The sequence below is a fragment of the Procambarus clarkii genome, chromosome 49 (genome assembly GCF_040958095.1).
Source record: "Procambarus clarkii isolate CNS0578487 chromosome 49, FALCON_Pclarkii_2.0, whole genome shotgun sequence".
In the NCBI taxonomy this organism is placed as follows: Eukaryota; Metazoa; Arthropoda; class Malacostraca; order Decapoda; family Cambaridae; genus Procambarus; species Procambarus clarkii.
Window position 1 is genome coordinate 22,029,860 of NC_091198.1, and position 15,526 is coordinate 22,045,385.

A 15,526-nucleotide genomic window follows, 5' to 3' on the forward strand; every position below is an offset into this window, starting at 1 on the left:
GGCTACTAGGTACGACATATATATATATATATATATATATATATATATATATATGTCGTACCTAATAGCCAGAACGCACTTCTCAGCCTACTATTCAAGGCCCGATTTGCCTAATAAGCCAAGTTTTCATGAATTAATGTTTTTTCGTCTACCTAACCTACCTAACCTAACCTAACCTAGCTTTTTTTGGCTACCTAACCTAACCTTACCTATAAATATAGGTTAGGTTAGGTTAGGTAGGGTTGGTTAGGTTCGGTCATATATCTACGTTAATTTTAACTCCAATAAAAAAAATTGACCTCATACATAGAGAAAAGGGTTGCTTTATCATTTCATAAGAAAAAAATTATAGTAAATATATTAATTCAGGAAAACTTGGCTTATTAGGCAAATCGGGCCTTGAATAGTAGGCTGAGAAGTGAGTTCTGGCTACTAGGTACGACATATATATATATATATATATATATATATATATATATATATATATATATATATATATATATATATATATATATATATATATATATATATATGTCGTACCTAGTAGCCAGAACTCACTTCTCAGCCTACTATTCAAGGCCCGATTTGCCTAATAAGCCAAGTTTTCCTGAATTAATATATTTACTATAATTTTTTTCTTATGAAATGATAAAGCAACCCTTTTCTCTATGTATGAGGTCAATTTTTTTTTATTGGAGTTAAAATTAACGTAGATATATGACCGAACCTAACCAACCCTACCTAACCTAACCTAACCTATATTTATAGGTAAGGTTAGGTTAGGTAGCCAAAAAAAGCTAGGTTAGGTTAGGTTAGGTAGGTTAGGTAGACGGAAAAACATTAATTCATGAAAACTTGGCTTATTAGGCAAATCGGGCCTTGAATAGTAGGCTGAAAAGTGCGTTCTGGCTATTAGGTACGACATATATATATATATATATATATATATATATATATATATATATATATATATATGTCGTACCTAATAGCCAGAACGCACTTCTCAGCCTACTATTCAAGGCCCGATTTGCCTAATAAGCCAAGTTTTCATGAATTAATCTTTTTTCGTCTACCTAACCTACCTAACCTAACCTAACCTAGCTTTTTTTGGCTACCTAACCTAACCTTACCTATAAATATAGGTTAGGTTAGGTTAGGTAGGGTTGGTTAGGTTCGGTCATATATCTACGTTAATTTTAACTCCAATAAAAAAAAATTGACCTCATACATAGAGAAAAGGGTTGCTTTATCATTTCATAAGAAAAAAATTATTGTAAATATATTAATTCAGGAAAACTTGGCTTATTAGGCAAATCGGGCCTTGAATAGTAGGCTGAGAAGTGAGTTCTGGCTACTAGGTACGACATATATATATATATATATATATATATATATATATGTCGTACCTAATAGCCAGAACGCACTTCTCAGCCTACTATGCAAGGCCTGATTTGCCTAATAAGCCAAGTTTTCTTGAATTAATATATTTTCTCTAATTTTTTTCTTATGAAATGATAAAGCTACCCATTTCATTATGTATGAGGTCAATTTTTTTTTATTGGAGTTAAAATTAACGTAGATATATGACCGAACCTAACCAACCCTACCTAACCTAACCTAACCTATCTTTATTGGTTAGGTTAGGTTAGGTAGAATAAAAAGTTAGGTTAGGTTAGGTTAGGTAGGTTAGGTTGCCGAAAAAGAATTAATTCATGAAAACTTGGCTTATTAGGCAAATCGGGCCTTGCATAGTAGGCTGAGAAGTGCATTCTGGCTACTAGGTACGACATATATATATATATATATATATATATATATATATATATATATATATATATATATATATATATATATATATATATATATATATATATATATATATATGTCGTACCTAGTAGCCAGAACGCACTTCTCAGCCTACTATGCAAGGCCCGATTTGCCTAATAAGCCAAGTTTCCATGAATTAATTGTTTTTCGACTACCTAACCTACCTAACCTAACCTAACCTAACTTTTTCTGCTACATAACCTAACCTAACCTATAAAGATTGGTTAGGTTAGGTTAGGAAGGGTTGGTTAGGTTCGGTCATATATCTACGTTAATTTTAACTCCAATAAAAAAAAATTTACCTCATACACAATGAAATGGGTAGCTTTATCATTTCCTAAGAAAAAAATTAGAGAAAATATATTAATTCAGGAAAACTTGGCTTATTAGGCAAATCGGGCCTTGCATAGTAGGCTGAAAAGTGCATTCTGGCTACTAGGTACGACATATATATATATATATATATATATATATATATATATATATATATATATATATATATATATATATATATATATATGTCGTACCTAGTAGCCAGAACGCAATTCTCAGCCTACTATGCAAGGGCCGATTTGCCTAATAAGCCAAGTTTTCCTGAATTAATTGTTTTTCGACTACCTAACCTACCTAACCTAACCTAACCTACCTTTTTCGGCTACCTAACCTAACCTAACCTATAAAGATAGGTTAGGTTAGGTTAGGTAGGGTTGGTTAGGTTCGGTCATATATCTACGTTAATTTTAACTCCAATAAAATAAAATGACCTCATACATAATGAAATGGGGAGCTTTATCATTTCATAAGAAAAAAATTAGAGAAAATATATTAATTCGGGAAAACTTGGATTATTAGGCAAATCTGGCCTTGCATAGTAGGCCGAGAAGTGCGTTCTGGCTACTAGGTACGACATATATATATATATATATATATATATATATATATATATATATATATATATATATATATATATATATATATATATATCAGTTTATGTATTATCAATGGGTTATCTTAGTTTAAAAAGGTATCTATAATATACAGATATATTATCTCTACATAGTAGATAATATATTTCCATATTCTGGTATATTAAGTTCAAGAAGCACAAAGGGACAGCAGATTTTGTATGAACACGAAGCTTTTGTAGGTTTATCAAATAAGTTGAAGATATAGATTGAGGGTCAAAGATTGCAGAGGGGTTTGACAGGTGATGAGTGAGAGTCAAGTTCAATCAAGTTTACATAGAGGAGAAAATACATCCCAAAAGGATGTTTAGGCTATTTCTCGCCTCCTTGGGAGAGTCTGCGAAGGTGTTCATTATAATGCTTTAGTTTACTGATCTCGTAGCTCCTTCGTCGTGGTGGTCACTCTGATCTCCATCTTGCTGATCTCGTCCTATCCTAACCCCCTGTGATCTTACCCCCCAGTCCCTGATCTCACCTCAGCACCCCCCTCCCTGGCCTAACCTCCAGCTCTATCTCTGTAACTTCGCCCTTATCTCTATCTTTCTAAACTTCACCCTTACCTCTAATCTCTCTAACTTCACCCTTACCTCTGTTTCCCTATCCTCATCCTATCTCCACCTCCCTCATCTTGCCTTCACTTCCCTTACCCATTTTTATGCATTTCTAAGCAACAAAATATTATACATTGATAAACCCTCAAGACCTTTATATCATCTCAATGAAAAACAACTTTTATATAACTTCTGTACATTATTGTTGACGTGTTTGTTAAACTGTCATATATCTAATGTACTTAAAATGTTTACATGTATATTTTATTAATAATAATATATTATTTAGCCTAAAACGCTATGCGTATTAGTGGCTTTAGATATTGTATGTACTAGCTCTATCTATAAGTCCAACATTATGTTTGTAACTTCTATGAATGCACTTTTACCTCAATAAACATTTGAATTTTGAATTTGAGTTTGAATATCTGCTATAGTTATACAATTGTCAGGATTAACAAAGAAATATTCCGTTAACTGGACAAATATACATCAAGGCAGGTGTTGTAGATTTAGCTATTAGTAATGAAATTATGGAGTTTTAATTTATTGCAAATTTTAATGCAATCTGTTTAAATTTCTCTAAACGGATGGAACAGTTTTGTTGCAGTTCGATTGTTAGCTTCATAGTGTCAGAAGGCTATATAACCCGTCCTCCTGCTTATATAGTACCTAGGCTGTAACCAAAATGCTTATCTTCAAATACTAAGAAAGTTAGGTTAGGTTGTGGTTTTCTATTCAGCTAAACTCAAATATTCACAATATATTTGACAGTACGGTTTAATACTACGTGAAAATAAGTACAATTCCTGACTGCTATGAATAGTACATAATTGCACTTTCTAGTGCTGTTACATTACCTCCCCATTTTTGGAGGACGGGCTGTATTGTGACGGTCGTTAATAGTCAGAATTTGTACGTTCTTAGCTTTTAGATAGTAGTATACTGACTAGTAAGGAATTATTTTAAAATAAATTAAGCTAAAATACAAACTTAATATTCTTAAACATTCAAACTTAAATATTCAAGTAAAAATTAGTTGTACATTAGTATATATACTATGGTGCTCATCGTTCCTATAAGTACTAACAAAAGAAAAATGGGCTGAATTATTTCAAGGTTTTGAAAAAACCTAATAGTAACGGCTCGCAAAATTGACGTGGTGCCCCGTTTTCTATTCGTGGGTCTTTTTTTTTTTTTGAGATATATACAAGAGTTGTTACATTCTTGTACATAGGTTGGATAGGTTTGGTCCGAGGAATTTAGTACATCAATTTAGTAACGTAGTGAACGCTGGAGAGGCCAGGCTGATCAAAGAAGCGGTCAGTTTCTCCTGGCAGAGACATCCAACACATGTCATTGATAAAATGACGTAGTTTCCCCATTAATTAAACATGTAAATAATAGCGTAATATTATGTATAACTAATCCATTTATTATAAAAAATAATTGATTAATACAAAATAGTTGATTCTGTTTTGGGCTTAATGTTTATCAAGGTTTATTAAGGCCTCCACAATTGTTTACAGTCCAATTAGCCACAAGAGTATATAAGTGCTGAACATATCCCAAGACTAAACATACTCTCAGTGTACGGAACATATTCTCCCTGCCACTGAATAATGGTGGAGTGTACATTTCTTTTTTTCACTATAAGTATTATAAATTTATATATAAGAGGATCGCTAGTGAAGGGGCTATATAGTGCTGTGTTCGCCAGGTGGTGAGCCCAGGCAACAGAGGTTCGAACCCTGATCGGGTCATAGAGTTATGTATAAATATATTCACAAGGTGGGATAACTAATGGTGTTCAAGTCGACTCAGGCCTCCCTATATCTGTCAGTGTTTTTCTGTCTTCACGTGACTGTCCTCATTTCTCTGTTTCTTTGTCTGTAGGTCTGTCTCCGTCTCTGTGTATTTCTGTCTTTCAGTGCCCAATCTCTCTCTCTGTCTTATAAATAATGACAAATGGAAAGAATAATATAGTTTCCCGTTGGCTTTGAGATGGTATAGGAGGGCTTCCCTTCACAGCCATAGTATGATGAACAAACTATTTCTGTTAATTTTCCCTATATCAGTGCATAATGTGTTAAAATGCTATACTAATTTTCTTTCAAAGTATTTAAGGAAACGGGCGCCGATGTCACTGCAAAATCACCGTAGGGGTGTGTATGTGAATTCTGGCGCCCCGACTTTAAGAATATTGGGAACACACCGAACAGGAATCAGGGGGTAAAGTTGAATGAGGCTAACAGCAAGCGTTTGGCCTCCAGCCTCGGACAAACACTCTAATTTATAAATATAAATATATGTATATAATCTCACAATATTGGATATAAACATAATGGACAAGAAACCACAACCATTGGCACATTAAATAAACATTTTCAGCTCAAATTTCACGAAAGTCTTCAAGTATAACATAGCCTAGCACAGGCTCTGGTAGATAATACGACTGTACCAGAACAACAAAAACTGCATAGACTTAATACAAACACTTTGTATGACTACTTAAGTTCAAGGCAGACACAGTTGCTTGAGAGGAGGGGTCGGGGATGGTCGTGTCAGCTTTAATGCCGTCATTAAAAAGAAACTGCTTGAGTTATTGGCAAGAAGTGTCGGGCCTTCCCTTGCACTCTCCGACGTTATGTAACTGTTCTCGATTGCTTAAAGGTTCTTTAAAGCTATTATACAAAGTCTTGAGAGGCGTTAAGGTACTAGAAGTTACATTGGTCCAACACGGCTGTCAAGTTCGGTTACTATAATGGAAGTCTGTCAGTCATGCTGGGTCATGACAACTGTCATACTGATTCATGGCAGACATAGTATCTATACACTATTTGTGAACCACGCACTTTTGGCTTCATTGAATAACACTAAGCGAAACATAATCACTGGATATACTAGAACTTAATGTAAACAATTTTTTTTTTCAATATTTTACACAATTTTATATTAAAAATAATTAACAGCATGCTGTTAATTTCTTCAAGTTTAACCAGTTTTAGCATAAATATTTCCTAAATTGTGTCTTTTGTCTGTTTTATGTTTGTGCTACTTTATAAATAAGTGAATCAAACGTTTCTACTATGGAACGTTTGGTCCAAGTAGCTGTATCAATAACATTAACATCAACGTCGCTGCTTCGGTCAGGAATTGCATTAGTATTTGCTACGTATCCATATGTCATTAAACTTCCTTCTGCTCCACATTTGTGAATACTTTTCCGTCTGTGCCTGTGTTTTCTAGCTTGTTCGTCTACTTGAAGTTCAAAAGTGCAACAGCCTCGATTCATGCAGGGTCGGGATTCGATTCCCAATGGTACGTAACCTTCAATGGCTCTTTTGTCTTAGAGTAATCTCTTGATGATTACCTTATATGCTTTATTCTTTCTCCGTTCCTGTCCCTTAATTGGTCTCTTTTCCAATTTCTCTTGCACCCTTATTTTTCTATGGGATACCCTTCAAAATTTTCTGTTTCTGTTGGTCAAACCTTCCAAGCTTTCCGCTTCCACTCTTATATTTCTATTAATTCCATCCCTTCAAGCTTTCATCGTCTATCGTTCTATTTATATTATTCATTGCAAGTCTCAACACGGCTTTAATTTCTATGTATGCCCCCTGCATGCTTCCCATTTTCATCTTTCTGTTCAGTTTAGTTCCCCCGTCAAGCGTCCATGTTCTATAGTTCAGTTTACATTGGTATCCCCTGCAAGTCTCGGCACTTTGTTCCAATTTCTATTGGTTGCTCATCCAAGCTTTTTCTCTTCGGGATGTAGGACGGAGCGTTCTGTCAGCCTTCTCATGGACCGGTTACCTCAGGTAGGACTCGTTGTCGAAGCCTGTGGTGGTGGACATGGGCACCAGCTCCCGCCGGCTCCTGTTCTTCTTCATCAACCTGCAGTGATTAAACAATGGATTTAATATTTGCGCTAAGATAATAATAATAATAGTTTATTTATGTATACAAGAGTTCTTACATTCTTGTACAACCACTAGCACGCATAGCGTTGCGGGCCAGTCCTTAATCCTAATATTCCCCGGAATACGACTTGCTAAATCCTTCAACAACCAAGTACCATTTTACTGTTGGGTAAGCAGAGGGCTACAGTTGAGGATTGACGACCAGTAAATCCTTCCCGGCCAGGATTATTTCGGTCAAGCTACATGCAAACAAAATAAGTTTCAAACAGAATGTTGGATGGCTAGATAGAGCTGGTACATAGTATGTCTAAAGCCACTAATAAGCACCACGTTTCGGGCAAGAAATTATATTATATATATATTATAAAACATTTAAAGACGCATTGACACACAAAACATTGGGGCAGTAGCAGCAGAATGATGACATGACAATAATAATCACATGCCAGGAGTACTCACAGCATGCCAAGAGTACTCACACAATGACAGGTGTACTCACAAAATGAAAGGTATACTCATATTATGACAGGTGTTAACAGTAACTAATGTGTACTGAACAGAGCAGCTACATGTTACCTGGTGTATACAAATGTGTTATACAAAGATCCACTATACCCATTATACTGATATATACGTGAATATACTCATACGATACCTAAGTTACACTCAGCTTTAAAAAATATGCTCACTAATAACCCACCCTTTGCAGATAATATATTCTAAATATAATTAAATCGTTCTTGTGAATACACAACCCAGAGATATATTCACACCAAGATATACTCACAACAACGAAGATATACTTTCAAGAACAAATTTATACTCACAGCAAAATTATAGTCACTACATCTCAGGTATACTCACAGCAACCCAGGTAAACTCAAACCTGTTACCGAACCAGTATTTCCGAAAGCTAAACTTATCTAGTTTATACTCACAGGTAAAGTTTCTAGGTAAACTCGCAATAACTCAGGTATACTCACAGGAAGACCAGACCGCAGGTAATGAAGACTGTGAGGAAGAAGAGTACCCCAAACGATATGGCCATCTCCCTCTCCGCCTTGCCTGGTGAACACACACGTAAACCTCAGCTCATAACATCACTGGAGATGTGGACAGTATAACATGTTCAATAATTTAATGAACAGCTTCTATTTATAAATGAGAGAGAGAGGTTAAAGTTAACATTCTTCACTCACCTCTATGTTCCTGAGACTCAGGCTTTAACCTGAAACACATATAAGACATTATTGACCATCACAATTTAACAGATCCAACTGCGTACCTCAATTTACAACTTTTATAAAACATTATTAAATTAATGAATAATATTGAATCTTTGTTTTAAAATATCATAAATTCAATTTTAAAATTTTTTAATAAAAATTATTTTGAATTTCTTAGAGAAATTGGTTATGAGATTTATCTCATAACTATCAAAATCTCATTTACCATAAAAAATAAAGGACGATATTGATGCCATAATTAAACAAGTGCTTTTAACTATATTAAAAATTACCTGAAAGTTAAAACATTATAATTTTCAGGTTTTTGTAATTAGGGAATAGCAACGATTTCTTGTTGATCTTGACGAGTTTTAATTTATCAGGGAAAATTATATTACCTTTCACAGTAATCTTAAGAAAACACTTTTCCTGGTGGGTGGTGAAGCCTGATGATGACCCTACCTGCAGCCGCAGGCTTCCTGGTTGACGGTGAAGCCTGATGATGACCCCTTACCTGCAGACGAAGCTCCCCGGTGTATTGATGCAGTCGAAGTCTTCACTGCATATGCTTGAGTTACCCCTACATTCGTCCATGTCTGGAAAATATAAATAATATTGGAGTCATGAATTCTTTTTGGAGCATAGATCATCAAGGATCGAGCCTCCACAACAGTTACCTAAATCGCAGGTACGTATTTACCGTTAGGTACAAAGAGGCATTAGACGCTAAGTTCCTAAGCTCAAACTCAAAATATAATCGCATCGTTACTTGCACTGTATTTACATTTAATCTCTTTTATACCGTTAGAAAACGTAGTCAAATTTTAAGTTAAGTTGGACTTGCATTAGAGAACGTCTTCTGTGCGACCCAGGGGTGACTGCGATGGACGCCGTCAGGTGTTAGAACAGGATTAAGAGCTCGGCCTGTCTACTATATATCCTGTCTGTGGCTCAGTCTGTCTACTATATATCCTGTCTGTGGCTCAGTCTGTCTATTATATTCCCCTGTCTGTGGCTCAGTCTGTCTACTACATACCCTGTCTGTGGCTCGGTCTGTCTACTATATACCCTGTCTGTGGCTCAGTCTGTCTATTATATTCCCCTGTCAGTGGCTCAGTCTGTCTACTATATACCCTGTCTGTGGCTCAGTCTGTCTACTATATACCCTGTCTGTGGCTCAGCCTGTCTACTATATATCCTGTCTGTGGCTCAGCCTGTCTACTATATATCCTGTCTGTGGCTCAGCCTGTCTACTATATATCCTGTCTGTGGCTCAGCCTGTCTACTATATATCCTGTCTGTGGCTCAGCCTGTCTACTATAAATCCTGTCTGTGGCTCAGCCTGTCTACTATATATCCTGTCTGTGGCTCAACCTGTCTACTATATATCCTGTCTGTGGCTCAACCTGTCTACTATATATCCTGTCTGTGGCTCAACCTGTCTACTATATATCCTGTCTGTCACTCAACCTGTCTACTATATATCCTGTCTGTGGCTCAACCTGTCTACTATATATTCTGGTTTGCCCTTCAAGTCCATTATCAAACTTGAGGCTTCACCTACCTATCTACCAGCTTGAGGCTTCACCTACCTATCTACCAGCTTGAGGCTTCACCTACCTATCTACCAGCTGGAGGCTTCACCCACCCACCAGCTCACCCTCACTCACCCTGACAGAAGTCTGGGGCGCCCTCGAGGGTGACCTTCACAAAGCCCGGCCTGCACACGCACTTAAACCTGCCGCTGGTGTTGTTGAGGGGCTGGCAGAGGAACACCTCCCCCGGGCACGGGTCCTCCTCGCACGGGTCTGTCGGTGTGAGGAATATTGGTTAGTTCTGTACGTAGCAACCTTGTGGTCAGCCATTTGTTGCTATATGTAGCAACCGTAATCTTTCTCCTAATTTTGAGTTATCATCAAACATCCACTCGAAGTCAATATTTATTTATTAGTTAATATTATATATTTATTTACATAGACATGTACGGTACATAAACTAGAAGTAACATATGAACTAGGACACCCCCAATAAACACTACTCGGTCCTAACGTTCCATTCTGTGGGTCACCAAACTACCAGAGATAATTTCTAATACCTAATTCAGTCCTTTAATGCTAAATCCACTACATTGAGATCTGCCCAGAAGTCAGCTTTCGCTTTCTTATGAAATTGTTTACCTGAGGGCACTAGTGACTACGACGAGGACAGAAAGCCGGCGGCTTGTCAAAGGGTCTTCCACCCCCCCCCCCCAAATGGTCGCTGACGTCCGGTCCTGACCCGGTCAGTGACCTTCATGAGTAACCTGACCAGACTATCCACAAGAAGCCTATATGTTGCTACCTAGTGGTATATATTTTCTTGACCTATGCTTTTGTCTTGACACCTTCTACACCAGTTTTAAAACAAGTGTAGAACAATAATAAACAAACAATATTTACAATCTACTTAGATATATCAATTGTCTTCGTCAGATTACGGGGCTTACTTATATCCTCAACGGTAATGGAGTCCTTCTTGACGACCAGACCCCCGGGCAGGACGCACAAGGTGGACTGGTTGTTGAAGGGCGCCTCGCACTGCTTCTTGATGACCTCCGCCACCTCTTGGGCCATGTTGGGATGCCTGGTAGACACGAGGAACTGCACCTTCTGGTAGGTCAACTGAGGGACGGACCGCTTCAGACTTGTGGTGACATCTACGGAGGTGATCTCGACGGTGAGCTGGGCGAGGCACGTCTCCAGCTGCCGCCGTTGTGATGGGGAATAATGAGTTAGTGGTCAGAAAGGATCTCAAAATAGGACTTAATGTTGTGAGGTAGAGAATGGTGCATTTGGTCCAGGTAGTTGTACTCCCCTAGTTGTGCTTGCGGGGGTTGAGCTCTGGCTCTTTGGTCCCGCCTCTCAACTGTCAATCAACTGGTGTGCAGGTTCCTGAGCCTACTGGGCTCTATCATATCTACACTTGAAACTGTGTATGGAGTCAGCCTCCACCACATCTCTGCCTAGTGCATTCCACCTGTTAACTACTCTGACACTGAAAAAGTTTTTTCTAATGGATCAATTAGGTTGTGCTGGATGTGTAGGGCCTGCTGCTGGCCGATGCAAGCAACAGGTTTACGAATAAAAATATCTAGAGACAAGCTTTGCCACAGACAGCCTCCACTGTAGCCTTCTGTGGCAACCTTCAATCTAGCCCCTTATGGCAACTTCCGTGGCAGCTACGCTTACAGAAGTCTTAAAACTTACAAGGAACTAACAATGACAAAAAATGCCTTAGGAAGTCCTATCTTTCTTATAGTGTGTATTGAATATCTAAAATTGACAAAACAAACTTTTATTCTCAATTTCTTGAACGATTTCTCTTATTTAAAGAAATTAATATCTATGTAAATCTTACGGTTTTAAGGAGTCTCCTGGTGCTGATGAGGTCTTGTGAGACGGAAGCAACAAGGAAGGAGCCGTGGAAGACACTGGAGGTGGTGTCACCGGTCTGTAGCAGGTCCTGACACTTACTCTGACATTTGCATTCTGTCCCTCTGTTACTTGTGAGACCGCAGGAAAATGGCGGTGGACACCCAGTTCTACAGGGATCTGTCAGTGTTACAAGAAAGACAAGTAAGCGTCACAAACCAGGCATGATTGACAAGTTATAATACCGGGTTGGGATCAGTAATAATTACATATATAAGAGTTCTTACAGTCTTGTAAAGCCTCTAGCACGCATAGCGTTTCAGGCTTTATCCTAATTTTTTCCCCCTGGAATAAGACCCGCCAAAGCGTTTTACAACCAGGTCCCCATTCACTTCTGGGTGAATAGAGGCTATAGTAAAGGATTGGCGTCCAATCAATAAAATACCTTAATACATTCATATATATATAACATAGATCCCAGGAGGTGATATATATATATATATATATATATATATATATATATATATATATATATATATATATATATATATATATATATATATATATATATATATATATATATATATATATATAAAGATATTTTATATATATATATATATATATATATATATATATATAAAGATATTATATATATATATAAAGATATTTTATATATATATATATATATATATATATATATATATATATATATATATATATATATATATATATATATATATATATATATAAAATATAGCGAAGGTGACCACCTACCATGACAGCCAGAGCTGGAGAGCTCCAGGCCTTCTGCACACACCACACCTGGCAGAAAGTAGATAAAGATTATCTTAGATATATCAACACTAACAAAAAACAAGGCGGAATATACGATATCTTAAGTCTAGTATGGTACATATATCGTCTTCACTAGGCATAGGAATATTTACATTTTACTTTTGGGGTTTTGTCGTGCCCTTTGCAATATTAATGGCACAAAACGTAGATCTTTTAAGGGGTGAAACAGTCAAAGTTTTATACTAGAGTTTACTAGAACTAGTATTAGTACTAGCTTTGTACTAGCCTAGGGCAAAGCAATGAAGTGGGAGCCCTATCCAGATGTTGGGGGTACTGGGTCTCTATGACATCAGGACACATTGACTCACCTACACACTCCCCATTACTGAGTGTATCATTGGTGTAGCCATATGGACACTCACACACAGACTTCCCCACGCCCTCGACACAAACACCGCCTCCCCCGCACCACGCCCGCACGCCCACATTGTCGCCACACTCGGCCACGTCTGCAAAATGATTTATGGTCAGACCAACACCGACAAGTTAATGAATAATTGTGGCAAACACATCAATGAATGCTGAGGAGGCGAAGGGGGTCTATTGAGTGTAGTGGAGATTGGGAGCAAAGAAATGCCTCCATGACCCGAATAGAACAATTGATGATGATGGTACATGAGGGAGGGAAGGAAGGAGAGAGAGAGAGAGAGAGAGAGAGAGAGAGAGAGAGAGAGAGAGAGAGAGAGAGAGAGAGAGAGAGAGAGAGAGAGAGAGAGAGAGAGTGTGTGAGAGAGAGAGAGAGAGAGAGAGAGAGAGAGAGAGAGAGAGAGAGAGAGAGAGAGAGAGAGAGAGAGAGAGAGAGAGAGAGAGAGAGAGAGAGAGAGAGAGAGAGAGAGAGAGAGAGATAGAGAGAGAGAGAGAGAGAGAGAGAGAGAGAGAGAGAGAGAGAGAGAGAGAGAGAGAGAGAGAGAGAGAGAGAGAGAGAGAGAGAGAGAGAGAGAGAGAGAGAGAGAGAGAGAGAGAGAGAGAGAGAGAGAGAGAGAGAGAGAGAGAGAGACAGAGAGAGACAGACAGAGAGAGAGACAGAGAGAGAGACAGAGACAGAGACGAATGCTTATTTCACCTTCATCATCTAGCCTTTTAAATCTGGCAGGCAGGAAAACACAAGGTGGATCAACCCACCTATGAAGGTGCCGTTCTCCATCGTGTATCCTGGTAGCGGGTGACACTCCTGGGCCCCGCCTTCAGGGCTGTAACACACACTCCTTGTTGGGTCTCCACACTCGCACCCTCTTGTGGCGTTATCTGTAAGTATGTGACGAACCAATAATAGGATATATATACATGTATATATATTGTTAAATATATATACATGTATATATATTGTTAAATATGACCAAAAAAAGTAAGTTTAATAATTCTAACACGAATTTTCTCAATATTTCTTATGTTTCTTTTCTCTGTCGATGGTAATTGAAAAATCAATTCTCCAAAAGTCATTTATATTTCTTGCTAAGTAATCAAAAAATATTTCCTAATGGCCCATACTTGCTCTTGATGCTAGAAGCATCAAGAGGAAGTATGGGCCAATAAGCCCTCTGCAGTTACTTACATTCTTATGCTCTCATATCCAATTAATATCCATAGTTTGGTGTTCTGTCTTGTATTTGTCACAAGTTTTTTCACCTCATCCAAAATGTTGCACCATATCACCTCACCCAAATGCGAGTATAAATATGACGGATTAGCGTGTTTATAGGTTACAGTTGTGTGTGTAAATTAAAGTCTTTGAAAATGTAATAAGTTATTACGAAACGCGTTCAAGCGTCGCGTCAGACTAGAAATAAAAAGGAATTTTGGAGAACTGATTTTTCAATTACCATCGACAGTGAAAAGAAACATAAGAAATATTGAGAAAATTCGTGTTAGAATTAATAAGTTTACTTTTTCGGTCATATTTAGCAATATATATATATATATATATATATATATATATATATATATATATATATATATATATATATATATATATATATATATATATATATATATATATATATATATACACCTCTCGGTGTTTAGCGTCGTATAGTCGGTAGTTAGTGATTACTGATGAACAACCAGTACTTCCTAAGCAGTACTCACCAATAACACACCTTGGTTGCTCCTCGCCCCAGGTAAAACCGCTGTAGCAAGAACAGGTGTACAAGCGAGGGGGCGCTGCGTCCTCACAGATGTGGTCGCAGTCATGGAGTGCCGGGTTTAGGCACTCGTTCACATCTGTACAGGTGTCTGGCATTAGTAGTGTGGCACTGAGAGAGAGAGAGAGAGAGAGAGAGAGAGAGAGAGAGAGAGAGAGAGAGAGAGAGAGAGAGACAGAGACAGAGAGAGAGACAGAGACAGACAGAGAGAGAATGAGAGACTCACATATAAATATAAACCGAAAGACACACACATACAGATGTCACTAAAGACCAATATTATATCCATGTCCATATATGTATAAACCTTCTGGCCCCCATTTAGGTATTGTGTTACTCCATTGGTTACAGAAGACCCGGTCATCAATCATTGATGAAGTCCAACACGTGTGTGGTCACTTCCGGTTCCAGTACACCTGTAGACAGCTGTGATGGCTGTTGTGGAGGGTAATGGGATAAACGGCCACACACTCGTTCCACAAATCAGGATGTCCAGGTGTAATTATCTTCCTGTGCCTCCAGGCTCCTGCTGTTAGCTCTTGGTCCCCTCCTCCGCCTTTCTAACCTATCTCTTGTTTTCCTCTATTATGTATGCTACTTATATATTTCTCTCTAACACATGCACATA

At 37.7% G+C, this 15,526-nt stretch overlaps 1 protein-coding gene across 2 annotated transcripts in view; it reads right to left on the reverse strand.

Moving 5' to 3' along the window:
* Window positions 1-4,757: 4,757 nt before the first annotated feature.
* Window positions 4,758-15,526, reverse strand: part of LOC123763140 (latent-transforming growth factor beta-binding protein 2) — a 23,182-nt gene continuing 12,413 nt past the window's right edge. For both annotated transcript variants that reach the window (XM_069303138.1, XM_069303137.1), the window contains exons 6-16: window positions 14,843-14,977; window positions 13,880-14,002; window positions 13,066-13,206; window positions 12,677-12,724; window positions 11,889-12,082; window positions 10,978-11,233; window positions 10,163-10,300; window positions 9,007-9,088; window positions 8,466-8,494; window positions 8,250-8,331; window positions 4,758-7,240 (exon numbers count right to left, since the gene is read on the reverse strand). In XM_069303138.1, the coding sequence (XP_069159239.1) occupies window positions 7,156-7,240; window positions 8,250-8,331; window positions 8,466-8,494; window positions 9,007-9,088; window positions 10,163-10,300; window positions 10,978-11,233; window positions 11,889-12,082; window positions 12,677-12,724; window positions 13,066-13,206; window positions 13,880-14,002; window positions 14,843-14,977 (1,313 nt within the window). In that variant the 3' untranslated portion in view covers window positions 4,758-7,155. The remainder of the gene's footprint in view (window positions 7,241-8,249; window positions 8,332-8,465; window positions 8,495-9,006; window positions 9,089-10,162; window positions 10,301-10,977; window positions 11,234-11,888; window positions 12,083-12,676; window positions 12,725-13,065; window positions 13,207-13,879; window positions 14,003-14,842; window positions 14,978-15,526) is intronic.